Here is a 27,889-nt window from a genome sequence, read left to right as displayed (position 1 = left end):
GACTATGCTTGCTGGCATCCACAGGGTATTGTCTATGTTGTGGATAGTGGATTTTCAAAGCAACGGTTTTACAATCCGGTAAGATCTGTGAAACACTCATCATGCAATTTCATAGGAAGGCCTCAAGTTGCACATGCATTAAAGTAAGTAAAAAAAATAATAAGAAGGATTGGATTGTACAGCCATGGTCTCCAGCCACCATTGGGGCTAATGCTAGTCACTAATTTATGCTATGCATGATGGAGTTTATTGTTTTCAAACTCGTGGGTGGTTATCTTAGGTATCTTAGGTTAGATCTGCACTGTCTGTTTTATTTTTAGAGGTTATTTTTGGATGTAGTAATGGACATGCAAATTTCGCCTTGTGACGTTTTTCTCAAGTTGCGGCCTGCTGATATTGATTCTTTACCATTTTAGCAGTGCATTTCTCTATCAGTGACCATTTTACCGCAAATGGTTGTTTGGGAGAGATTGAAAACGAAATACTCTTTTTCTTCACAGGCAGTTGTAGCTTGGAGAAAAAGACCTGGACTGCTTTTTAATTAGCTTTCTCTTTTAGTACTAGCCATTGGCATTGTGGATTCTGCCTCTGCCTCTCACCTTTGGAGGTTTTGAGAATAACTCAGTATGAAGACCTCGTAAAATAGGGCTGCTCATGTGTATGAGGGCATGTATATGTGCGTTTTGTGTGAGAGCATATGTTTATAATTGTATGGTTTTGAAACACATTTTTTTGCTTTGCTTTTCTGGAAATAATGTTGGGCTCAGCTTGGGATGGGGGCATGCATGCACGATGCACGTACATGTGTGTGAGGTTAATAGGGTTTTGCTAGAACAAAATTGTGTACAACTCTATACAGTGGGCTGTTTTTCCCTGTTTCTATTAAATGTATATCTTGAAAGTAAAGGGATATATGTTTCTATTAAATGTATATTGAAAGTAAAGGGATACATGTGTATAAGTGATCACCTTTTTCATCACTAGAACCGAAATCTATATGCAAGTAAAGTGCTTGTGTTCATGAAAAGAACATGTGATGTGAAAAAACTGAAAAAATCCTTAGAAAGAAAGAAAGAAAAATATATTAACATTTGCGGGAGGCCTTGGCTTATGAGACAAAGTACACACCAGAGTAACTGCTACAGCTTTGAGCATCAAAGAATCAAGGAGTACACATGGCATCTCAACTCGAGATTATCATAAACACACATCTATGCTCTAGTTTAAAACTGAGAGAAATCCCTAATTAATACTTGTTCGTCTTGGTAGACTGCCCATTTTCCTGATTTACATACATCCTTCACTTTAGTGACTTCAATACTCCTTTGGGTCGAAATATCCATATTCTTGTACCGTTGAGCTTATTTGTCTGTGAGAGAATCTTACTCTTCTTGGAACTGTAATGGTACCTTATGGTCAGACCCAGGGAACTTCTCGGAATCTTACACAGGACGAGACATAGTCTTTTACACGGAGACACACCAGAGCCTAGAGCGTCCACTACCGATAGTCAGTGGCTACACATGGGAGTCAGCCTTCAAGGATGAGACGAGGGATACGGGAGGAGTTCGAGGATCAGGCGGGGTCGCAGTATTGTACAAGTCTTCCCTCACTGGAGCCATCTCCATTGAGAGGAAGGACGCACACTCCCGATTCATGTGGATCCGGATCCAACGCACAGCCACTCGTGACCTTTTCATAGCAATATGCTACTTCCCGCCAGACACATCCCACTTCGCCAGAGTGGCACAAGAGGAGGGTGAGACATCGCCATATGCACCCTTACATCAGGATATCCTAGACCTTTCAGCCCGCGGGGAAGTTCTCCTTGTTGGGGACTTCAACGCCAAGACGAGCACGCGCCAGGCACCACTCTTGGACATTCAAGACGACTCTATCATGCTACTAGACATGGACCTAGACGGAGTAGGTATGACCAGGATCTCATCGGACCGACACGGGCTTGTTACACCACATGGACACACGCTCCTTGATCTGGGTAGGATGCGTGATCTCATCATCTATAACGGGCTTGACCTATGGCCCTCCTCAGGTGGTTTTACTTGCTTTCCACACAGGGGGGCACTAGTGTAGTAGATTACATCATGGGATCCCCTGCCTTCATCTCATGTATCACCGACTTCACTGTAGCACCACTCCCTCTAGGAACTGATCACACATACCTATTCTTCACTATCGCCACTCCACGCTTAGCCACACCACACACACCACATAGGAAGCACGACACCTACCACGACATACAATTTGATCACAGTCTCTCCCCTGCCTACTCTGGATGCCTAAAGAGACTCCTAACTTACATCGATCACATACCACTCATAGAAGACCGTGCTGCCTTGATTAGTCGCACACTCCACGAGGCTGTCCTCCAAATCTTTTCCCACACCACACGGTCCACTAGACCACCACCTCTTGGCTCTGTACCTTGCAACAACTGGTACGATGCGGAGTGCAAGGCTTATCGCCGACAACTCCGACTTGAAACCAGATGTCACCTTGCGAACACATTAGACATGGTACGCAAGTACCGACATCTCGTACGTCGGAAGAAGCAGGGATTTCTTCGTCGAAATGAGGAGCTGCTGAACATCTTATACAGCAACAACTCTAAAGATTTTTGGCGAAGATTCCTTGAGCGTAGGTCTCCATCACCCCTCACCGACACGAGAGTTTGCTACACGTATGCACGCCATCTTTATGATGTCCCACACCAGCCTATTCCAGATCTCCTACACACACCCCGCCCCACCACTTGCACGTTGTTTACCAGAGGGGGAGTCAAGGACGCAACATTGAAACTGCACAATGGCCGAGCTAAGGATCACGAGGGGCTATGCACTGAGTTTATCGCATATGGGATCGACACGTTAGCCCTGATCCTAGCAAAGCTATTCAATGACGTTGTTTGCCTTGGCTTCCCGCGCACTTGGACACTCAACACCATCACCCCCATCCACAAGGCACGGGATCCCATGGACCTGAATAACTACAGGACTATCATGATTGGACATGTGATGTCCAAGATCTATGCAGCAGTATTGGATGCATCGGTTAGCTTGTTCGCAGAGATGAGAGAGCTCAGAGCAGAGGGTTAGGCCGGTTTCAGGCGAGACCATGGGACTATGGATCACATATTCACACTCAGGAGTGTCATTGAGGAGGCCAGATATCTTTTGGAAGCACTAATTGGTCTCCACCACCAACATAATGGCAAGAGGCAGAGCTTGTGTAAGCCAAAGAAGAAGCACAAGAAAAAGGGGGGCAAGAAAGAAAGGCATGGATTTGCTAAGAAGAGGAGCATGAATTTGCCAAGAAAGAACAGATTATGTTTTTACACAGAGAAGAAAGAGCTCAAGGTTACGTGTAGACTTTGTTGAGCTCAAGAACATAGTCACAATGAAATGCATTTCATTGGTAATGAAATGTTTCGAAACGTTTCATTACCAATGAAACATGGAGTACCCTTACATGTATTAACCTAAATCAAAGATATTAATATTTCAGTAAACTTTAGTTAAAAGTTTGAAATTTAAACTTTGTAATCTAGATTCTAGTCTCTTTATTACTAATTTTTAAGTTCAAACCTCATCTCATTTTAATTCTCTCTAGTCTTTTGTAACAACTAGCTAGTAACAACTTACAAGCTAGAATACTTTCAAAATCATTGGGCATTATAGGTATTGTAGAAGGCATTTGGTGATCTTTTAGCTTAGTTTGCATAGTTTCAGCATACTATATGTATGTAGGGCATAAAATTTGCATTTATTAAGACGGAAATATACAAACTGAATTTTTGAAACGCCCCTTGTTTTTTTGAAATGTTTCAAAACGTTTCACGTTTCTAAGTATTGAAATGTTTCTTTGAACTATGCTCAAGAACTACTTGGCACTACATGTCAAGTAGGTGGAAGAGGGTTTTTCCTCAGAGTATCCACAAGAACCTTTTCAGTTGAGGACAACTGATTAGAAGTCGAGGGGATATCATGAAATCATACTTTTTCCAAGAAATATAGAGAAATATTTAAGATTGACTTCAGTCAAAGAAAGTTGATTTCGGTTTACTAGAACAAGTTTTATTTTTCATTTGCACTGAGTTGGTTAAATAACACTGTGGGGACATCCACAAGAGACTATGATTAGTCCAAAGAACTAAATGCATGCATTAGCTAACCTTTAACGGGTTAAGTGTCTTGGATATTGTGGTAGGACCTTGGAGAGCGCAAAAAGGCCCTCGTTTCAAGTCCCACAAGAGAAAAGCAAATATGGAGTGCCCAATTTTGGAAAGAAATAACTTGGCAACGGGGATGAGTAGCTTAAAAGAGTTCCCATAGGGCTAAAAGAAAGAAATCACCTTTTTGAGAAGAAAGCTTTAAAAAGGCTACTAAAGTGCTTCTTTCATTACATTTGGTCCTGTTTTGAAAAGTGGCCACCTCTACAACCATATGGAATTTCCATGTGAATCCCGTGAATGCCATTTGGGACCCTATGTAGGTGTCATACATCCTTTTAAGGATCTCTTTCACTACAAGCCTTCTCATGGGCATCACTAGCATCACATGCTTAATGTATAGGCCTAGATATATACATAAGCCTTAACCCTTTTACCTTATGATGTTGAAATATTACACTATGCCCATCCTTCAATATCCTAGTCTTTCAGACATTGTCAAGCCCTCATGGTATCCCTCTTATGGTAGTCCCTAGCAAGATCCTAGTATTATAAGTGACATAACAACTTTGCTCAATGCATCTAATTTGCTCTCCAACTTCTTTCTCAGCTGTTTGGGAACATGAAGATTCTCAAATGCATTACACTTTGCCTCTTTGTTGTACAAGCTTCTTGGGGTGTCACATTTTTCAATGCTTTCATCGAGCACACCTGTTAAGCATATCAACAACAAAAAATACTTCTACCCAAAATATGATTGGGGATTTCCATGTTTTTGAGCATAGCTCTAGCTCCTTGACAGGATGCATGTTCTTCCTCTTTGCCACTCCAATCTCCTGAAGATTGTAGGCAAAAGTGATTTATTGCTTGGTGCCATGCGTTTGTGTGGGACTATCTTGGGAGAATGGCTATGATACCATTGTGAAGTTTTTGTGAGAGAGAATTTGCAACATTGGAGAAAGATGAAACAGATTGCACACATTGTGAAATATAAGGAAACTGTGAATTTTGTAAGGAAACCCTAAATTGTGAACTAAGATCAAGTCCTAGAGTGGCACATGGCATAGTGCCACGTGTATGGTGCAAAATATTGTCATTGCAACAACCTATGGAGGAATGTAGACTCCTTCATTGAATTGGAGGTGGATTCTAGATTTGAACTCTAAGAACATTATACATTGGCTGCACAACAGATTCGTACCTGCAAGCATTGAGCAAGATTATGTTGGTATTTGATAGTTTCAGAGATGTTCATTGGAGGCTGTCAGAAAGGGATAATTAATGCAGGACCCTAAATGCAGGCTAGCTCATGTCTTGAGCTCTCTCTTTTGGGCCTTATATATTAACCCTAAACCCTTTGGTTTCTGAATTGTCTTCTATTTATCGGTGTTGTTGTCATAATACAAGCATGATACAAGTTAATGTTGGTGGCAGTAGACCTTTGTATGAAGGAAAGGTCCCAAAGCAGGACGGGGGTCAGATAATCATGCATGTCCTGGTTATCAATTTTGGGTTATTTCTCACCTTATCCCCCCTTTCAATTTTCCTGTTCATCACTTTTGTACTTTCTAGGTGAGGAAAAGCAAGTTTCAGCCTCTTCAGAATATGTATCGCTCAGCAGTCCTATTAGTTTTCTTGTTGTAATTTACTTTTTGTTCCCAACTCCATAAATTTGTTAGGTCTTTAAATGTTCATAGAGTGTCTTTAGAAGTTTCAAAATGTTTTTTCCCCCTTTCCCATGAAATTCCATTCCTTTCCCCCTACTTTTTCACCACCCAAGAAAAAGAAAAGAGAAAAAAGAAAAGAAGGAGATATCCCTAAGACCTTTCTGTTCCGAAGCAAAGCATTGCCTTTCATATTTTTTCATGTTTTTAAATCTTTGATTGCATGTGAGATGCCATCTTCCTGCATGGCAATTGTTTGAATAGATGTGACTTTTGGCAGAAAAATGTTAGTGCATGGTAGCTTGCACTTATGTCAATTTGTGTTCTCCATTAAGGATGAAAACGCAATACAAACTAGGGCGCTCAATTTTATAAATGAAATATTGTATTAACAATGTGGATATTGACATGAAAATTTTGCAATACAGCATAAGGATGTGATCAGTCTGTAATCTCTGTTTACAGATCAAGGATGTTGAGGCTTTAGTTACAGCACCCATATCAAAAGCATCTGCCCAACAAAGGGCTGGAAGAGCTGGGAGAGTTCTCCCTGGAAAATGTTACAGGCATGTATTTAGTATTTTGTCCACCCCTAGGTTTGCTGGCAACTATCATTTGCTATATCTTCATTCTTTGCTATTTTTCTTGTTGTTCCCTTCAAGCTAAATTGTAACTAAAAGATCACTTTCTCTATATGATATACACTTTGTTCTATTATGATGCTGCTTTCCTTTAATAAGCCTCTTAATATCACATCGATTCCCTATAGCTCCATGTGTTCAAGACCAGGTAAACATTCCAGTGGCTTGCAATAGTTAATTTAGACATGCTCTTAAATTATCTCCCTTATTGCTTAGAAATTAAATAGTTTAGGTAAATAACGACATTGAGGTAAATTGAATGTGTGCATTCGAAGTAAACCAGATTTCAAAAACATTTGACATCAGGGTTAATTGATGTTTAGTACCAGAAAATCCATAAATGCCGAGTTCAAGCGTAGTGTATCTCAGACATTGCATGCGAAAGTGTATCCCATCAACAACCCTTAAGAGGCCCCTCCCCTATATTTACAGGCGTGGGTATCCCCAGCCCAAATCGGTCACTCCCCTATCGATTGCCTTGTCCTACCATGCATACCTACCTATCCCACGTGGCATAGGTTGGTGTGTGGAGGTTGTATTGTGGGTGGCGTCCTAACCAAATGGTCATAGTTACAATAGTCTTTGCTTATGATAATCTCATTTGTCCTAGCTATCCTAGCTGTCCTAATTGTCCATAGTATGCTGTCAATGACAGAAATGTCATATGTTTCCAGACCCAATCTTGCACCTATCTAAGGTCCCTTATCGGAAAGTTTCCCAAAATTCAACTTTTGGAATGGGGTTAATATGGCAGATATGCCAGCCTATGGTTGGTGGCTTCACTCCGTTCCAATGATGGAGACAGGGGATGCTCTCTCTCGGTGCCCTACATCTATCCACTCCCATTCCCTTGGATCCCACTGCAAGGATCTAATAAGGGAACCTCCATACAACCACAGCCTCCAAGATCCAATAGCCAAGAGAACAGGGTCTGGATCAAGATACCATTGTGAGTCTCCACCCATCTCCATGTATCTTGCAATCCTGACAGGCTAAAAAGGAGCCTTCAAAAGAATGTCCTCTGAAGATCTATGGAGTCTGCCTCCTGCATGAACCTGAAAGACAAGGGTATCCTCATGTGCATCCCGCAAGGCTATAATCTATAGAGGGATACCTGTCCTCGAAAAAGCCCCCACCAGGTGGACTTCGAAATAGGCAAATGATTTATATCTATCCACTCCACTGGTATAGCTGCATCTATCTGGTGCATCTTGGTTGCACTTTCTTTGAGGTGACTAACTAAACGAGCTCTCTGATCCTCTGGAAGCACCTGAAAGCTTTCCAAGCACCCACTATGGATGCAGGTCCCAACTCCCATCTAGACCACTGCATATAGTGTGACATGCCCAGTGATCTGCCATGCTCATCTAGTATGCAATCATTCCACATGACGGGCTGCCTGTCTAGTTCAGACCATTAGAATTGGTACAGAGTGACATAGTAAGACACATGACCAATACACCTAGATGATTGTCTCCAAGATGAACATTTGGAGCTACCTTGACTGGATCAAGTGTCTTAAATCAATCACATGTACTATGATGCCATTGAGTCCACTATCCACACATCTAGGTCAATTTTCATTGATGCAATCAAAGCTGTGCATAATCGAATGTCCTTAAGATGTCCAAGATCTTGGTATGACCTATTTGCTACAATTGGCATTCTTGCCATTGCACAACATATCGTATGTGAGGCTTCCCTTCTTTCGAGCCCTTAAAAAGCATACACTACTTCTCCAACTTGCTAGGACAATATTTGGCAATGTGGCCTATCTTGCCACAATCAGAACGCTTTATTTTGCTCTTTGCAAATGGCTTCTACTTGGCAAAATACTACTGACTTTGATCCTCCTCTTGGATCAATAGGATTATCCATTTATTAGACTTGATAACCATGCCTCTCCCAACCACTGCCACCTTGAGGCTCTCAAAGGATGGGAATATCTCTAGAGTATCCATTTAACAAACTTTGGGTCTTCCATTTTAAAGTCATTTTCAGTTAGTCTATCTTTAAGGACCTTCATCATTGCATTGTTTCGATGGTCCATCATTGCATCCCCATCTCTCATTCTGAGATGTGACAACACTGTCTTAAAATTGAGACATGTGACCAATAGCTTACCCTCATAAACAAATATCAGTGACGTCCATATCTCATATGCTTGTGTCAAATTCATCACCTAAGCAAACACCTTATTCTTTAGACATGCTATAAAAATATCTATCGCTGTGGCTTTCATCTCCTCATAGGCATCTTGTGTGCCATTTTGTGCTAGAGGAGGCACCTTCCCATTAACAAATGCCCATAGCTTCCGTCCCACAAAGAGATATTTTATTTTATTCCTATCCTTGAGTATTTTGATAGTTGGTCTTCTGATACCATTGCCCACCAAGTTTCTCAAAAGTGCCGACTCCGCTATGCAAAATGAAGAGCAAGATGTGCTCTCCGATCTGCTTCAAAATGCTCTAAATTTGGAGTTCGAAACAAAAAGTTAGGTCCTTCCTATTATTCATGCCTTTTTATGCCAAAGATGAGGCAAATATGCTCTTTGGGCTTTGATTCGCTAGGCGAAGATAAAATTTTGGCGATGGAGCCTTGTGAAATGAGGCTTTCACGTAGAGGATTTTTTAACAATGTATGTTCAAAATCACCCACCGTGCAAAATGTTCTCCTGAAGTGCATTGTGTGGACTTGAACTAGGCACCTCCCGTGCAAAGGCTGAGGCACTTATCACTAGGATACGTGAAATATAAGGTTGAGATATTAACAAAAGGCAATAAATGCCTTGATTTGTGAAGAGACGACATGGACCTTCAAATTGTGTGACTCACAAAAGGCAAGAACTTCTTAAATATGTCAGTCTGATTCTGATGAGGCAATTCTGTCTCCTCATCAGGTCATGCATGTTGAAGTTTTTTTCACTGATAGAGAATTGAATGACCCCATCAGATCATGTGGCAAATTGAAATCTTATGGTTGGGATGGCCTTGCAGTGGAATTCTTTCTACAATATTGGGATAACCTTTCACATGCACTATCATCTATGATTAATCATGCTTGGGAAATCCAAAATTGCCAGCAAGTTGGAAGAAAGGTTTGATCAAATTATCTCCAAAGAAACAATTGGGTGAATCATTTCTAGATTGGAGCCACATCACACTCATGCTTGTCATCCATAAGTTGCTTGCTAAGATGGTATGGGTTGTATCAAAGGCTTTTTGCATGAGGGTCTACACCCTGGTTCATTCTCCACATATATATTACAAATAATATTGCCAAATGCTTACGTAGGGATTGAATAGGATGTTCTCTTGTAACAAGCGAATATTGCTAAAGCTTTTGATACTGTACAATGGGATTTCATCTCGCAGACTGTCATTCTTTGGGATTTGGGATAAAATGCAGCATGTCATTTACTGGCTGTATCAAGATAGTAAGGTTTTTGGCATCTTGGTGGGGGATATTATTGATAAATTTCTTGTTCAATGTACTCAGTTATGTGATATCTACTTATCCTATGCTCCCATTCAGTAGCTATAGATGCACCGCATGGCTTGGAGATTCATGAAAGGCGGCTATTGGTATGCTGATGATTCCTTCTTCACTACTAAGACTGATCTTTCTTGCCTCATGCATGCATTATCATTATATTGTCTTGCAACTGGTCTCAAGGTCAACTTTTAAAATTCTAAGCTTCTTCCATTACATATGAAAGATTGACATCACTTTTTATGGCTTAGGGAAATTGTTTTATGCACGCGCCTAGTGCATCATCTTGGTTACCTTTTGGGTGGATAGTCATTCATAGTTAGCAATCGGACTGGGTGCTTGAAACACTAGAGAAAATTTGGAGTATTGGAAGCTAGCTACTTGGCCTCTGTATGTTCGCTTTTGTATAGTTCTTTTTTATTCTGGTTGCCTATATACTGTTCTACTTGCCTTTGATGATGTTTTCCAAGCATGATATTTCTTCCTTCATGTCCACTATCATGGAGCTGTAGGGTGATCAGCCATGGGTTTACATGAAGCAACATTTGCTTTTGGATTTGTCTACTCCTTTTGTTACGAGTTTGTTTTCTGAAGGGAAGCAAATACTCTCTCTTTGAAATGGAATGGCAGGGATTCTCTTGCTGAAAATTCGTTGCACACTGAATGCCTTTAGTGGTCAAAGGTGTTTATGCAACCGTTGGCATTTTAGGAACCCTGCTGCTCTTATTTTCTTTGGTCCAAAGGCATATGCTTTGTGGGTGACATGCTTGATCATGTTAATGTGGTGCTTTCTTTTCCTATAACAGTCAGATGTGGACAACATTATTGACCCCTAGCACTTATTATCGCATATGTTTTTTGATTTCAGCCAGTGCCTTGTCTTGAGATCATGGAGATCTCCTCAAGAACTAGACCCTTTACTCGGATGATCTTGCTCATGCCGGTATGGTGCTTTCTTTTCCTACAACAGTCAGACAGTATGGCTCTGGACAGCATTATTGACCCCAATGGCACTTATTGTCGCATATGCTTTTTGATTTCAGCCAGTGCCTCGTCTTGAGATTGCAGATCGTCTGATGGACTAGGCCCTTCACTCGGATGATCTTGCTCACCGTCTGGTGCTATTAGCATATGCCACAATTGCTTCACTGTACAAAGTTTTGCTGCCTTCTCCTTGAGTTTCTATGCGTGCGAATCGCATCTGGTTCATGAAACGTACTTCTCATTTGTGGAGGAAAAGGTTGTAACAAATATGAGCTTCTAAACTTCCCCTTTGACAACAGCTTTTCTTGTGTCGTGCTCAGCTCTTGGCTCTGTCCTGGATCTCATGACTTCTTGTTCGTGCTACAGTAGCAACTTTGAGCTCGTTTTCCTAGTGCTTGCTTTGGCCAACTATTCTGGCTGTTTGGTGTTCACCCTATCAGACAAGGGTTGGCTCTTTTGTTCCATTGGGTTCGTTACTGAGCGCTATGGATTCTATGGAAAGACTGTAACAATAGAGTTTTTGGTGATCCAACCTTGGTTAAATATCAATTCTTTTGGGCCTCTCAATGGCAATCTTTCTTTTATTGCCTACATTCATGGGATATTGATTATCCTGCTTTCTTTTCTTATAATGAGATCTTTTGAAGCTGTAAGTACATGTCCCCTTCCTTGGGATTGTTTCTTGTTATATAAGAACAATTAGATTCCACCTAAAAATGTGTGTGTGTGTGTGTTTGGGATCTATCCTCGACGCCCGGATTTTGAGTTGTTCTTTACTTGGGTTCGCTACTAGGCAATCTGGACTCTGAAAATATAGAAATCATGGAGTCTTTGGTGATCCAATTTTTTCTACTTTTGTTATCTTCCGTCGTTCTTTGCAGCAATTGCTCTTCGATTGTCTGCAAACTCACTAGATAGATCATGATGTATATTTGTCCTACATGGAGATTTTCTCTTGATGTAATCTTTTGGCTTACCAAATTTTCTGGGATAGCTATCTTGTAATATAAAGCCTTCAAAGTTTTCACCCCTCCCAAAAAAAGTGTGTGTGTGTACATACGATTTGTGCGCAGGGGCCATGCTAGTCTTCTCTGTATCGTTCCAATTTTATCAGATGTCTGCTACTTTTTCTACTTTCCCTTTCTTCCGATGCTCTCTGCAACAATCTTTCTTTGATTTTCTGCAGACTCATTACATAGACTATAATGTATACTTCTCATATAGAGATCTTTTGTTGATGTACTTTTGAGCTCCCCATTCAAAGGAAGCTGCTGTTGTGTAATATAAAGCATCAAAATCTTCACAAAAAAAAAAGTGTGTACGTACATACATACATACATACATACATGTGTGTGTGCGTGGGCAGCATCCACTTGTTCTCATCCGTGGGTAACGGTCTTACATTTATTTTGGACCTATCCTCTAGCTTGTAATTTCTTTTTCGACTGATGGCAAGACTTCAATATTGTTTTCTGAGCATTTTGTTTGGCAAGCATGCCGGACTATGATCACTTCTTCTGTCAATATTGGGCTCTCTGGTCATTGTATCATGTTTGATGCCCGTACCATTTGAATTCCCTATCTTCGATCTTCTTTGCTTTGGTCTCTTTAGGATGCTCATTCCCTTGGAAACCTAGCTCAGGCCCAGTTGGAAGTCTTTATTACTGCTTCGAGTTTTGAGTAGTAGCTGTTCCAACTTTGACAGCTATGAATGCACATTTTATTGAATGAAATAGATCTTTTACAACCAAAAAAGTGTGTGTTTGCCATGCACTACCGCTAGCAGACATCACGGTTGCACCTTTGTATAAGGTCTTGCTGCCTTCTCCTTGGGTTTCCGTTCATGCCAATCGTATCTAGTCTATGAGACCTACCTTTCGGTGGTGGCACAAAAGATTGCAGCACATTTGGGCTTTGAAACTCCCTCTTCGGAAAAAGTTCTTTCTATGGCAAGTTTTGATTGGGGTTCTTCCTTTTGGACTGCTCTTGGCTCGTTGTCATATTGCTCCTGCCACTTGTAGATGATGTCTATCCTTGCAGGAGTCTATGCTCCATTTGTTTTGGCATTGTCCAAGTCCCATGATTTATTACTTATGTTGCAGCAACGGCTTCAGGCTCATTTCCCGAGTGCTACTTCAGCCGAGTGTTATATGTAAGTGCTACTTGCTGAGTGTTATATATACATATACGTACATACATATAAGTAGAGTGTTGCCAGTAGTTGCAGCAACGGCTTAAGCTAATTTCCTGAGTGCTATCCGGATTTTTGTCCTATAATGAGATCTTTTGAGCTTGTAACTACTTGTCCCCTCTTCTTTTGGGGGACAGTTTCATATATAATACGAAGGGGTTTCACCAAAAAAGAAATGTATGTGTGTGTGTGTGTGTTTATGAGTAATAGCCGATGTGTACTTGTCATATCGTGAGATCTTCTGCTGATGTACTTTGGCACATCCCATTTTGGGATAGCTACTCTTTGGCATGCAATATTTGAGCATTTGATCACAGCTTGGAGTATATGCACATTGCTGGATCACATAGCTAGTAGATGCCTTATGTGGGGCATTCATCCTAGGAAAATATCACCACATGCAAGCTTAGTAATGGAAAAGTGAAGCTGTGAAGCATGCCATTGTAGGGTCCATTTACTACTCGCACTCACAAGGGAGATCTCTAATTTATCACATTCATGGTTGGCTTTTCTAGCTTCACATGGGTGTCTCATGAAGGAATTCAGAAGTGTTCTCTTTATGTAGCGAGCCTACAACACTTGCATATAATTAGTGTGTCTACAAACTGAAGACACTTGATAGTGATGAGGGCGGAGAGTCTATGTCTCATGTTCTCAAGGTGTGTCCATATGGCCCTGGCCCCATTCTTGCAACAAGTGGCCAAGAGAAGTTCCTCAAATCTTTAGTTATGGAATCATCTATCTTATTTTTTGACACCATGAGGAGAGCCATGAAAACTCCTCCCAAGTACTGTGAGGAGGCTGAAAACCAATCTCTTTCCCTGGGCCTCCTGTTTGTTTGATGAAAGCTTTAGTATCTCAGAGTCTCTGCCAGCAATCGACAATTCTATCATCAAGCTAGTCCGCTGTGTCTTTCAAAAAGTGATTTTGAGCCATTGCATGACTGAATGCTTGTTTTATGTATTCCATTCAAAATTAGACATCAAATGCAGAAAAATAACGATCAGCAAAGCTGTTTTACCTTGCTTGAAATCTGTAGAGAATGGAAAGAATAGTATGTTGAGTTGCGTACTATAGAATCTTGTAATTAGGCTCTACGTTCTATTGCAGACTTTACACAGAGGATGCATACACAAGGGAGATGCGTGGTGAGAGTGTCCCTGAAATTCAAAGATCAAATTTGATTTCAACTATATTACAGGTATAGGCTCTTGAAAGCTCCTTTTCATTTTTTTCCCAAAGAAGAGAACATTCTATTAGAAAGCTTAAGAAAATGATACAGATCAGCGATTCATGGGATGCTTGATCAATTAAAAAAACCTCCTTTTCCCTGTTGACATTGTAAATGTTTTGGTATCTATATTTCAAACAGAATAACTGTAAAAGTGCTTTATGAAAGCCATGGGTTTTGGATAGGTGGAAGGTCAAAGTGTAGGTTTAGGAGCCTTGTCCTTCGCTTGACTAAGAGAAGTGGTTGTTTATGTTTCCCTGATTATTTCTTGAAGCTTTTGAAGATGAAACCAGTATGTAATTTACAGATACCTTTTGTGATAGGAAATTTAGTTCTAATCGTGAATTATCAAAGGGCATCATGGACCATGACCAATTGTGTTATACAATTAACCTTCCAGTGCCGTCAAAATAAGCATGTTTTACATTCCATTCTGATGTTTATCATGATCACCAATTCCAGTTATTAGACTATACTAACTTACAAAAAAAAAAGAAAAAAACTATTACAAAAGGTTTAAAGGCATGTGCTTGTTTGTGTTTTAAAAAACTTCAGCTGAAGGCTTTAGGCATAGACAATATCATGCGCTTTGATTGGCTTGCACCACCACCACCAGAGGCGATGGTTAGAGCCCTAGAGTCTGTCTATGCTATTGGTGCTCTGGATTCTGATGCAAAGCTAACGTCGCCGATAGGGTTTCAAATTGCAGAGATTCCTCTGGTACGATTCCATTGTCATTGGAAATCTTTTAATTGTTATCATCAAGCTACCCAGTTTCTTCCCTTAGTCGTGAATCAAAATTTTCTCTCAATATTTGGACAGTGGTTTCCAAGTTAAAACTGCAAAATTTTCCAAATGTCATCTCATTGGATGTTTGTTTTGGAGGTAATAGAATCCAATGCTTGGGAGAACCTTGGTGGCATCTTCTGCACTTGGTTGCTCTTCTGAAATGTTGACGATTGTAGCATCTCTTTCAGTTCAGGTGCAGGAAGGTTAATTGATACAAAAGAATGTCACTAGTCTGATGCTTCAACAATAATTTAGCTTTCCATGCCTGCTAATCAGGAAAGATTTTTGTTGCCAGTCTGTGTGGGTTTCCAGCACAGGCAGGCAAAGGGAGCTTGACGAGGCAAAATTTCGCTTCAGTGCTGCTGAGGTCAGTTCACAGATTTTGGGTCCGTCGTTTTCTTTTAAGGTCTTCCCTGATAGAGCATTTAAAAACAAGGATACGCTTTGCAGCTTGTCTATAGAGCTAAATATGGACCCATTCAAGCAATGGTCTTTTTGTGTCCATCTCCCTTTTACTGGAATGGGTTTCTGCATCTGTTGAAATATTCAATTATATGAACTGAAACCATAGTGATTGAAGAATGAAACAGCTCTTTCAAACAGCATCATTACCTAGCTCATGTGTCAAATATAGGAGTGCCACAGTGCTGACCCTTCAAGTGAATGTATGAGGCCTCAATGATTTGACAGATATTTATATCCTGTATGACAAATGACCCTTGCATGAAGAAAGCTCCTTGGTGTATTCTAAAACTGACCAACAGGAAGACTTAGTTTGTTGATGAATAATACCACAAAGAACAAGTGTGTACCACTACAATGGGTACCAACTCTCATTTGGTAATTGCTATGAACCTGTGACTCAAGGATCACATTCAGAGGTGCTTTCCATATCACCCTGTTTAGTATTAGCACGAGGGTCCATTTACGATGATTATGCCAACCTATGTGTAATCTGAGTTATAGTACATCAAGTGTGTCCTAAAGGAACCCTATATTCACCTGTTCGAGAAAGACTTTCTAGTCACTGGCCAGATCATGCCTTCATATGCATCTCAGGGTTTTTGCTGTTCACCAGCTGTAGGACTATACAACAGTTGGCGTCATTTACTAGCTATAATTTGCTTGTACTGTTGCTGAGGATGTATGGTAGAAGACTTGTTGGAAATATTGTAATATTTAAGGCAGTAGCGAATGTCATAATTAGTTAGGAGGGTTAGGGGTGTTTTTCCTTCCAAGGTTCCCCCTAACTACAGTTAGTAGTTGAGTTTAGGTTTGTGTAGGTTTTAACCCTAGTCAGGGTTAACCTAGGGTTTTAGGGTTCTGTCATGTTGACAGACCTTTGTACTTTCATTCTTCAACTTCAATTCAGAAAGCTTCACGTTTTTGCTTGCTCCACCATCTCTGTCTCTCACATTTGGTATCTGAGCTACGTTGTCAGCCTCAGTCGGCCTGTTGTCCTACAGCCACCACCTTCAGCTTGCATTCACAGCTAGGTTCGTAGGAGATGCTGTACACCTAGGTGGCCTATTCTATGTAGGTTTCAAGGCTGTTTGTTTTCGGGGCAATTTGTTCTATGCAAGGGGGGGTGACTCTGATTTTCATTACCATACTGACTGACAGTCATAGTGCTATTACAGTGGCACGGAATCCTTCACACATGAAACACATTGCGATACATTATCCAGACAGAGATCGCATGCAGGAGAGATCAGTTTGATGTACTGTCCTACCTGCAAATCTTTTCACCAAGGCTCTATCTAGAGAGAAGTTTGAGACTTTTTACAAATCTTTGGGCTTACCATTTGATGATTAACAGGAATATGTATGTATGTATGTATTATGTTGTATATGCAAATCTTTGGGATTGTTTCCATTTGTTGATAAGATGTGATTTTTTATTTTAAAAGAGTAGCATAACTGCTGCAATCCATGGGACACCAATAGAGGCAAAATAGGGAAAGAGCCAGAGACTAGACCTAAGCTCAATTTTCCATTGCAGGATTTTCCACACTCTATACATTGCGTTACTTCACCTCCCTCAATTCACACGACCTCCCCTCTTCTCCACATCCTTTTTCTGCTTGTCCCTTATCCACTAGGACCTTTTTTCTTATTTACATTCCACCTTAGCTACCTATGTCAATCTAACCACTATACCCCCCTCCATGGGAACATGACTGTCACACATATCCTAAGCACCTCCAATCTTCAGGAAGGATTTTGACGACATCCCGAAGCATACTGAGTTCCACTCCTTCCTCTGGACTCCATAGCGAAGAGGGGTTAAACGCCCTTTGCCTAAACTAAAATTCATTGCAACATATTTTTCCCCAGCTCGCAAGTATGCATCATGTACTTGGTAGTTGCATGGGCTCAACCTCGTAAAAAGACCCATCAATCTGTATTACCATCAATATGTATTAAAAAAAAAGGTGTAAATTTTCCATCCACTATAAAAGAACTCACGGAGTTTGTCATGGTCTGTCTAGTGCCCCACATGCATGCTGTTTGCCATGATTGATAGTAGAAACATCAAGACCCCAATAGAAATGTTCAATCCATGCCACACAACACTTTCCCCAACCTGGCCAAGGTGCAGGCTAGAAAACATTGCCACAACCAAGAAGCTGTCACAAGGAAATTCCAAACAAGATCCTTTTGTGCAATCTCCATATTGACACATACCTTTCTGTATTCGAACCCGCACATCCAATCAACAACCCCCCCCCCCCTGCCAAGACACCACATACTCCACTGGTCATTAGGCATCACAACTTTACCATAAGGCTAGCCCATCTCCCCATGAGCCACAACCTTTGAGGTCAACTCCACAACATAGATCCCTTGGACTCACCAAGCCCATGATCTGTAATTAAAGATCCTTGAATAGGCTGTAATGCCTCATCCGTGCAAACTGTAATTCTGTTAGATGCATCACTTGAGTCATCAACGAATCCCAAAAGCAAACAAGCATCCTCCCCTCCCCATTTGAAGAATGCTCACATAAAATACTTGAAAGGCACCCTCCCTCATGCATTACATAGGCCCTACACTTAATGTCCTCACAGCTTCATCCACATGCACATCCTTTGTCAAAGCATTTGCGACTTCAACCTCCTTTTTCTAGCTCTCTTACATGGGCTTGATTTTTCCCTTCTAGGGTGTTTGATTTCTAATGCCTTGCATGATGTACTTATCCCATGAGCTTTTCTCTTGGGGTTTCTTTAATACTTGATAGAAGACTTTTCTTTGAAAAAGGGACCCAAAATGCCCAAAAGAAAAAACTCACTGTTTTTAAAGCACAAATCACATTTTTCCATTCTAGATCTTCCCACCTAAATTTCCACCACCCTCCCCTCAAACATTTGTAAGAGCATTTCCCATAAAACACCCATCATTCTCCTATGGGACTGTTGTTTCCGTCAAACAATCATCCATCTTGTTTCTCCCAGAAATTATCCATTAGTCACCACGTGATATTTGTTTTTCCCAATGTAATCCCCCACCAATATGTGAATCAATTCTATAAGCACATATCACCTTCTCATTGACACTTTATTGAACTGTCTATGACCTTTCACTAGATCGACTATGTATCTGGCCTCCACTTATTTCTCTCCACCATTGTTGATCTATGGAGTGCTGCTGCCGTCTCTATTATCCCCCTTCGTTTCCACGTTTGATTGGTTTGCTGCCTATTGCTTGGGAACTTCTGTCCCACTTTTTTGAGCTGTCATCGTTACTTATCTAATCTCCGTCATAGTTCCCTTCACCTCCAATGCATGCCTGCACATTTTCCTTATCAAGTGCTCAATTCCCTTATTCGCCTCCCTAATTAACTTTTTCATAGCTCATGCATTTGCTCTAACATTTTGCCTTCCTCAAAGTATGCAATCCCTCACATTTCTTTTTGCCAATCATACCACCACCTAACTGTTGTTTAAAGCAACATAGGGACACTTATTTTGTCAGGTTCAGGTGTTGGATGCGGGGTGCAATGGAAGGAAGCCGGAATGCAAGCGAGCAAACAAGCAATGGAGGGTTTGCAAATGGATAATGGGAAAGTATAATGGTGGCCAATATATGGCTCAAACAACTTAGGACTAAGAGTCCTTTGTAGACCTAACTACGACTAACTGGTCCTAACTAGCCTACAAGGCCATACTAGGGCTGAAGTGGCCTTCCATAGAATGGCTGAAGTATCTTGGATAAATCTTAGGAATGCCCATAAGCTAAATCATGGTTGCACATATTTATCCGTGATGGATATAGCATGTATGATAGTATAGAGAAAGCATAATCGTGTGACAAAAGGTACTAAGTATAAAGCTTGCTGAAAAGATTCAAACTTGGGTCGGGAGTAGAGCCTTCATGAAGAGATTGCTAAGCTATCCTCTACAGAATTGTAGGACAACTGTATGTCTCTAGTTGATCATCGCTCTTGAACATAGTGATCGTGTGCCTTAATGTGTTGGTACGCACATGAAAGACATGATTATGGCAATGGCCAAAGCACTTTGGGTATCAGTGTAGATCATGGTAGAAGATGCCTGACTTACATCAAGATCTGCAAATAACTTGTGGAGACAAACACACTCTACAGTAGCTGTGAAATTTGCCCTGTACTTAGCTTCACAATGTAGCAACTGTAGGCTACTTCTTACTGCGCTGTCAAGTAACTCTGCTGACCAGCTTTCGCTCCCCCGACATCGCAAGCTACTTGCGGAGAAACGAAGAATTTGCCCCTCTCTGGAGAGAGTAACAGATCCCAAGTACTACTCTACCTCCTCTGACCGTCGACAAAATACCGGGAGAAGTTCCAATCAAGTGAGGGAGTCTGTGGAAACCCCTTGAGCCAAAAAGGGCCAAAACTCAACGGGCAAATCTCTGTCAGCCATCCTGGGGTCAGGTCTAGGAGTCAGAAGAGATGAAAAGGGCTGAGCCGCTGCTCCTGGAATAGGTGAGAGGGAGAGGAAGAATCTGCGACGAGGTGCCTGTAAGCATGGGTGACTGATAATCTCGCTCGATCTCATCTGCTAGAATCTCCCAACCCTCACGCCTGTCTGGGTACTGAGCGAAATCTGTGACCGCACTCGCAAAAGATCTAGATAAACTAGGAGTGAAAGCTGCGAGGACGAGGCTGTACTGGGAGGGGTGTCTAAAAGGACACTCCGCATAGCAACAAAAGAAGGTACTGTGCAATGGGGAAGAGAAAGAGGTCTCGAGGGAACCTCATACAGGCGCATGAGATCCTGGGACGGGCTCTGACTCTGACCTATGTCGTGAAATACCACTCTCTCAATGGACTGCTGGGAAGAGGCATCCGTCATCGTAACTGCAGCCTGAGCAGTCTCCTGCTGGATAACTGTCTTGGTAACCAAAATCTGAACCTCCGGGGTAGTAGTGTCAAGAGTCATCAAATCTTGAGCTACTGTCTCCTACATAGTGTGAAGACCTGCCTGCGGATGGTCCTCCGCATCTCCCCTTTCCGGGGTCTCCTGCACGTGTGTCTCGACTCCCTGAGCTACCATCTCCTGCACAGTGTCAAGACCTGCCTGGGGATGGTCCTTTGCATCTCCCCTTTCCGGGGTCTCCTGCACATGTGTCTCAACTCTCTGCCATCTGTGAGCTCGTACTTGGGGCTGCTCGTACTGCTGACTCTCCCTCTGTCTCCGTCTCCTCCGAGCTCTCCGTGAAAGTTGTTTTGCTGGAGGCACCTCCAAGTCCTCTGAGTCCACTGGAGGCTCCCTCGGAGGAGTCTCCTCTTGCTCTGCTGAATGAGTCGAAGCAGGCTCAGAGACCCCTGGAGGCTGAGCTATAGGTTTTGGGTCACTCGTAGGATGAGGTGGATCCGGAGTCTTTGATCGAGGTCAACGACTGGGGCAATCCCTAATAAAGTGACGTCTCTTCCGACAGAAAAGACACTGATCAGGAAGACCCTCATACAAAACCCTCTGTTGCATCTGGACCCCATCTCCCATGGAGTACGAAATCAAAGTAGGCAAAGGTCGAGGAGGGGGGAACTCTGAAGTGAGTCTGACCCTCGTAACACCTGTACCAGCAAGTGATTGAGCATAGGAAAGTCTAGCACCTGATGGGATGATTGTACCTGCCACACTAGCCATATGCTCCACAGCTCTGCGACAAGAGCTGACCTCATCAGGAAGTCCAGGGAAAAGCATCCAAAAAGAGACCTGGCGCGGTCCCGGGGAAGTAGAACTGAAGTGCTTCCGCCGATGACTCTGCTCTGAAACTGAATCGGTGAGCTCATAAGTACTCTTTGAGCCTGCTCTGCAGACTGAAGGCCAAAAGAAAAGTACCCTCCACCAAAAGAAAAGATGAGTTAGTTTGGTGTGTTCTAGTGTGATTTCTAGTCAAGTGTGCCCTATGGATGCCACGTGTCACATTGGGAGTTATCCCATATGCATTGGTGTTCATATGTGTGTATGTACTCTATATAAGAGCTGTACTTGTCTAGTGTCAAATCAATCAAGTATCAAGCCTACAAGCTCTTTGGTCTACATGCGAGTACTTTCATTTTGTCATTGCTCTTGCTATATCATTTCCATTTCATTATGTCTCTCTTTGAGTATTATTATCTCTCTCCGTAGCCTACCCTCTCTCTCCCCCTCTCCACGGTGCACCTTCACAAAGTATCAAAATACACGTTTCACTGCCGATTAATGTTGTGAACTGGGCTTTTGCATGAACCTTCGTAACTTAACTACTCTTTCCCTCCATGGGGACATCACTATCCCAAGACGTTATCACATAGCTCCTTCTAAACACCTCCGATCCTTAGGATTTCGATCACATTCCAAAGCATGTGGTGATTCCCTTCTTCCTTTGGACTCCATAGCAAAGAGGGGTTTGCTCGCCCTTCTTGCTAGATCTCCAGGTTTCTACTCTTAACATGATTATCATGTAATTCATGCAAGCTGTCAGTTTAATGTGTACGCCTTTTGTTTTCTGTGTGCTAATATGTCTCTAGTCAAACCAAGACATTTCTGATGAGTGTTTTCTATTCACTTACTTCCTGTGCCCAAAACGTTTGTCCAATGTTCTGCATTTTGTCATCCCCAAACTAAAGCATCACCAACTTTGATGAACGGCTCAGGTAAAGATTTCGATGGCTTGCAGGGCGATCACGTCAGCTATCTGAATATATATGAGGGATACCTGCGGTCAAAGAAGTCTGCTCAGTGGTGTCATAGAAACCTCATCAATTACCAAGCAATGGTAAAGCCAATTTAATTTCTCTTCATTGAAATCAGGTGCCTGAGTCTTCTATGGGACATTTGGTTGGAGGCCTGATATTTTGATACCTGCGCAGAAAAAGGTGGAAGACATCAGGACACAACTAAGCAAGTTGCTGCAACGACTGGGTCTTAGCATAAAATCATGTGGCAAAGATACAGAGGTTTTACCAGCTGCTTGTCCTTTTCTCAGGCATTGCAGCCTGTGGTTGCTCTTGTAATTGTATGATGTGTGAAGAAGCATTTTGTTCTTTACAGGTGATAAGAAAAGCTATCACAACAGGATTCTTCCCACATGCGTGCCAATTGAAGGTACCTCATGTCCTAGAATGGTCTTTTGCATCAATGGGTAGAAATAGCTTTGTACTGCAAATCTCAGTCATTGTCTTATCTTAATACTAAAGCTTGCTTACTATTCATGTCTTTACTCTTACATGCATTTTAAGGCTGCACGGCGTCCCTATAGAACTTCACGTTTGGTGCTCTGCATTTTCTTGCTCTTTGTTCTGGCTTCACACAATAGAACACAAAAATCACAAAACTTTGGCTTCCCATGTTCTGCTTCAAGACCTGATGCTATCAGTACTTGTAATTTATGTGTAGGAACTTGTCATTAATAAGGGTATCACTAGCAAGAGATTCCAGCTTGCTATATGATGTTTGAGAACATGTAAATAATACATTCAGTGAAGTCCATGTCCACTCTTGTCGTGTATTTAGATAGAGGAAGATTGGCCTGTGATTTATCTACCTTCCTCCATTAGTGCTTCGGAGTAGTAGAAGGCTTCTCCAATGAAGCCATAGCAGAAACCGGAGGAGAAGGGAGAGTAACCTTGATAGTTGAAGGAGCAGGAGGAGTGGGCTTGGATGTAGAAGGGCAATCACGTGCAAAATGACCAACCTGTCGACATCGATAACATGCAGCGGGGTTAGTGCTTCGGAGTAGTAGAAGGCTTCTCCAATGAACCCATAGCAGAAACCGGAGGAGAAGGGAGAGTAACCTTGATAGTTGAAGGAGCAGGAGGAGTGGGCCTGGATGTAGAAGGGCAATCACGTGTAAAATGACCAACCTGTCGGCATCGATAACATGCAGCGGGAAAAGATGCAAAATGCAGCTTGATACGCATCAGATGGGCAAATCCCAAATCAAGATCCAAAGTAGATGGCACGGGCTGCGTCATATCCCACAAAACGCAAAGGCGAACATCATGGGAAGCTTGCAAGAACTCCTGTCGTGGAACATGAAGAGGCCTTCCCAAAAGCGCTGCAAGAGTAGGAAGATGCTGAAGAAGAGGCACAGGCAGCGCTTTGAGAGTAATCCAAACCGGACAGTGAGTCAGAAGGGTAGCAAAAGGATCGAAAAGTGGATCCCAAGGCATCACATAAGCGAAGAAACCAGCCCGAGGAACACCAGTACGACTGATTAGCCGCTCCACCACATCAGTCGAAGAAACGTGGGCATAATAAAATCCTTTGCCCAGAAAGACAAAGGAGGAAATACAATCCGAACCCAGTACGGCTTCAGCCCAACAATGAAGATGAGTGGCAGAAAGAACCCTATCCATAAAGTAGAGACAGACTCCAAACTGTTGAGCTTGTCGAAGACTTGAAACCAGAAGGGCAGAATCCAATGAACAAACAAACGGGGAACCCGACGAAGGAACATTTGTGACAGACGCTGAGCATAAGTGACGCAGAAGATCCAGCTGCAGGGAAGAAGAAGGGCTATCTGCGAGATCAACTTTGCCGATTTGAAAGAGGATGAAGAAGGCAAAGCACCGCGCTTCCGTTGAATGAAAACTCGAGCAAGAGGAGCAGAAGAAGCATAAAAAACAAAAGATGTTTCGGGAGCCTGTACGGACGGTCGTACAGACTGTACGGATGGCCGTACGAACGGTCGTACAGACTATACGGGCTGTACGGATGGGAAAACCTGTACGGATTTTGCAGGTACGGATGGAGCAGGTGGATTAGGTACGGATGAAGTAGGTACGGGAGTCTGAACCACTTGTACCTGTACGAAGGGTTGTACGAAGGGCTGAACCGAAGGCTGTACAAAGAATTGCAGGGGTCGGGGGGGTTGTACGGAATTCTGTATAGCTGATGGAAGCTGTACGGATGGCAATGAAGACTGCAAGGTGGAAGACAGGGGTTGTACGGGCAAAACCAGGGAGGGAACAGAGGGGGACAGAGGGTCGACCAGGGCTGCGGGGGCTCCAGAGCTCTCCATTGCTCACACCCCACACACACACACACTTAAAAGAATTTTCTTTTATATTGCAGAGTCACAATCCCAAAGTAGGATGTGCTCAAGTATATCAAGAGAAGATGTCAAGATATGACAAATGTGTGTGTGTGTGTACTTTGAGACAAGGCCAATCAGATTTGGAGATTGCACTGTCCAGTCAAATGGTGGAGAAAAAGATTAAGAAAGATTTGGCATTCCAAGATACCTCTTCGTGAACAAGTCTTTATGGCGCGCATTGTTGGGTGTTTTTCCATCTGGACAGCTTATTTCTTGCAGACATATTGCTCTGGCTATTTGTCGTTTGTGTTTAGCTTCGTGTGAATCAGTTTCTTATATTTTCTGGCATTGCCCTGAGACACGGGACTTCTTGGGCATCCTTCAGCTGAGATTGCGACTTAGATTTCCTCAGGCTTCTTTTGGGAAGCTTTTCTGGCTTTTTGGCATATATCCTTGACGGCCGGGTTTTGAGCTCTTCTTTACGTGGGTTCGCTACTGGGCACTTTGGACCCTATGGAAGGACAGAAATCATAGGGTCTTTGTTGATCCACTCGTTTCAACTATCTCCTTTTTTCAAGCACTCTTTGCAGCAATCTTTCTATGATTGCTTGTAAACACAGCACATAGACCATGATCTATATTTGTCATATATTGAAATCTTCTCTTGATGTATTTCAGTATATCCCTTTTTGGGATAGCTGCTATGTAATATAAAGCATTCAAAGTTTTCACCCAAAAAAATATATTAAGTGTGTGTGTGTGTGTGTGTTTGGGATCTATCCTCGATGGCCGGATTTTGAGTTGTTCTTTACCTGGGTTCGCTATTGGGCACTCTGGACTCTCTTGAAAGATAGATTCACAGTCTTTGGTGATCCAGTTTTTTCTACTTTAGTTCTTCCATCATTCTTTGCAGCAACTGCTCTTTGATTGTCTACAAACTCACTAGATCATGATGTATATTTTTCCTACACGGAGATTTTCTCTTGATGTAATCTTTCAGCTTACCAGTTTTTTGGGATAGCTATCTTGTAATATAAAGCATTCAAAGTTGAATGAATGCTTTCACTAAAAGGCTGTATGTGTGTACACACACACACACACTTTTTTTTTAGTACACACACCCCCCTCTCCCCCTTTGTACGACTAGGATATATCCAATCATACAAATTCAGATTTTTTTTGTGTGGAAATTTCTTTCATGGCTTTTTGAGTAGTTGACGCATTTTACTGACATTGCTGCAGGAAGCTGTATCAGGGTTTTTGTACATTGACCTCTGCTATTGAGAGGTGGGGGTGTCGCGAGAGTTTCCAGATGTGACCCATTTCACGTTGATCAGGTCACGGAAGCCTGAGTTCTGTAATCAATTGTGCTGGAGTGTGGTCACATTACCATGGGGGGTAGAGCGGTTTAATTCAAAGGCTAAGGTTGGGGAAAACATGAAAGCGGGGCTGACGTGTCTGGAGGTTAGGGAGAGTGTGGGTTCTATGTATGGAGGAGGCATATGGAAAATGGAGGGACAATATTGTGAAGAGACACCGGGGAGAGGTTGATGGTTTTTTTGGCTGGAGGAATGGATTTACAAATTTTTTGAATACACCTGGTTGCATCCTCTTCCTCGTTCATCCCCGCTGACATCTCGAAAGGAAGCACAATGAAGATCTGTTAATCATTTGATTCCTAGTTCAGTGCATACAATGTTTCACAAATCCTAAACGAGAGGAATGCAAGTTCGGACCTAGAAGGGGTTGCATGGCATGTACATTCTACTCAGGGAAATGAACATGCAGTCAGTTTTCTGTTTACATGTTTCATTAGCAAATCTATGAAAATATATTGAATGTATGGATAAATGTAACTGAAGCATTAGTGACGACCAATTTATGGAGTACTTTTGGGCCCTTGAAGAATGTCTCCTCATGCTTAACATGTTACATATTCTTTTAATTGAATTATATTAGTATACATGCACTTGGAAGAGCAACTTACCCTTCCAAAGGTCAAGATAATTTGTGTGCCCACAAGTCCTTTCGTTTTCTATCTCGTCTCATCTATTGTGGTGCTATTTCAAAGGAGATGTCGAGCGAAACTGGTTGCTACCAGAGAATCAGAGATCGTGAAGAGTTCTTCATTCATCCTTCCTCTGTGCTATTCAGGTGAATGTCCAATACCTTTGCTCCCCCTAATTTTTACACATGTGCATGGAGGGTCACATTTTTCGGAATACTATCCTTTCCATCTATGTATTCTTGTGGGGTGTTACGATAATTTGGTTGGCCTAATTTTGATTGCAATGTGCAGAGCAACACCCAAGTGGGTTATATACAATTCTGTTGTTGTGACTAAAAGACATTACATTCGGGACATTACCGTGTTGGAGTCTGCATGGCTATCTGAACTGGCACCTCATTTCTTTCAGCACAACAAAGTTGTAGACCAATAAATCCATCTGCGGTTGCATGATTTCATGGAAGCGTCACAATTGAAATGTTACTGCAGTTTCAAGCGGGAGTTCTAAAATGTGTCAGCATACAGGATGTGACACCAAACAACTATATCAGTGCGCAAAACCTGTCTTCTGGTGTTGGCACTGAAAAATCCTTGTATTCAAATCGTGGCACACCTATGCAGGTGGCCTGCATCTATGTAACATCAATGCAAGTATAGATGCCATCCTGAGGATTTGCCTTGAGGTTTGGGATGTAAATACAATATGAGGACTACCTTTTAACTGACTATTTTTGCATGACTAGTCATGAGGGCTTTATTAAGGCCTCTGGAGTGATATTGTGGTCTACAAATCAGGAACAGTGTTTTTGACATTGCCTTGAAAATATGCTATCAAGGCAATACTGAGCCCAAATAAAGATTTCCTGTTAATGCATCTTTGAACTCATGAAAATGTGCTACAGTTCTACTTCCGAACTAATAATTCTTCTTTCATTCTGTCGTGTCACCAATGTACAATTAATACAGCATTTCATTTCCTCAGGCAATCTCTCTCTCTCTCTCTATACACAGAGAGAGAGAGATGTGTATAGAGAGAGAGAGAGAGGCAGAGAGAGGCAGATGTGGCTATATATATATATATATATATATATATACACATGTATATATATAGTCACATCTGCCTCCACCCCACCTGCTGATGCCCTTTGTCTGAGCCCTCTACCTGAGCGCTTTGCCTCTCTATATCCCCCCCTATC

General features: G+C 42.0%; 1 protein-coding gene and 1 pseudogene across 3 annotated transcripts in view; one reads left to right on the top strand and one right to left on the bottom strand.

Moving 5' to 3' along the window:
* Positions 1–27,537, top strand: part of LOC147893728 (RNA helicase family protein) — a 57,327-nt gene extending 29,790 nt beyond the window's left edge. The window contains exons 13-23 of one of the 3 annotated variants that reach the window (XM_087385674.1): positions 25–78; positions 6,319–6,419; positions 14,272–14,362; positions 14,948–15,112; positions 15,285–15,374; positions 15,477–15,548; positions 22,325–22,423; positions 22,518–22,604; positions 22,699–22,752; positions 26,760–26,839; positions 26,985–27,537. In XM_087385674.1, coding sequence (XP_087241800.1) covers positions 25–78; positions 6,319–6,419; positions 14,272–14,362; positions 14,948–15,112; positions 15,285–15,374; positions 15,477–15,548; positions 22,325–22,423; positions 22,518–22,604; positions 22,699–22,752; positions 26,760–26,839; positions 26,985–27,126 — 1,035 coding nt within the window. In that variant the 3' untranslated portion in view covers positions 27,127–27,537. Of the gene's footprint in view, positions 1–24; positions 79–6,318; positions 6,420–14,271; positions 14,363–14,947; positions 15,113–15,284; positions 15,375–15,476; positions 15,549–22,324; positions 22,424–22,517; positions 22,605–22,698; positions 22,753–26,756; positions 26,840–26,984 lie in introns of all 3 variants that reach the window. The other 2 variants (XM_087385673.1, XM_087385675.1) reach the window with 2 other exon arrangements.
* Positions 12,006–12,095, bottom strand: LOC147893729 (U6 spliceosomal RNA; annotated as a pseudogene).
* Positions 27,538–27,889: the final 352 nt, after the last annotated feature.

The sequence above is a fragment of the Dipteris shenzhenensis genome, chromosome 15 (assembly GCF_047967505.1).
Source record: "Dipteris shenzhenensis isolate YYH24624 ecotype China chromosome 15, Dip_SZ_1.0, whole genome shotgun sequence".
Classification (NCBI taxonomy): domain Eukaryota; kingdom Viridiplantae; phylum Streptophyta; class Polypodiopsida; order Gleicheniales; family Dipteridaceae; genus Dipteris; species Dipteris shenzhenensis.
The sequence above is the reverse complement of the archived record's forward strand: the minus strand, read 5'-3'. Positions and strand labels throughout refer to the sequence as shown.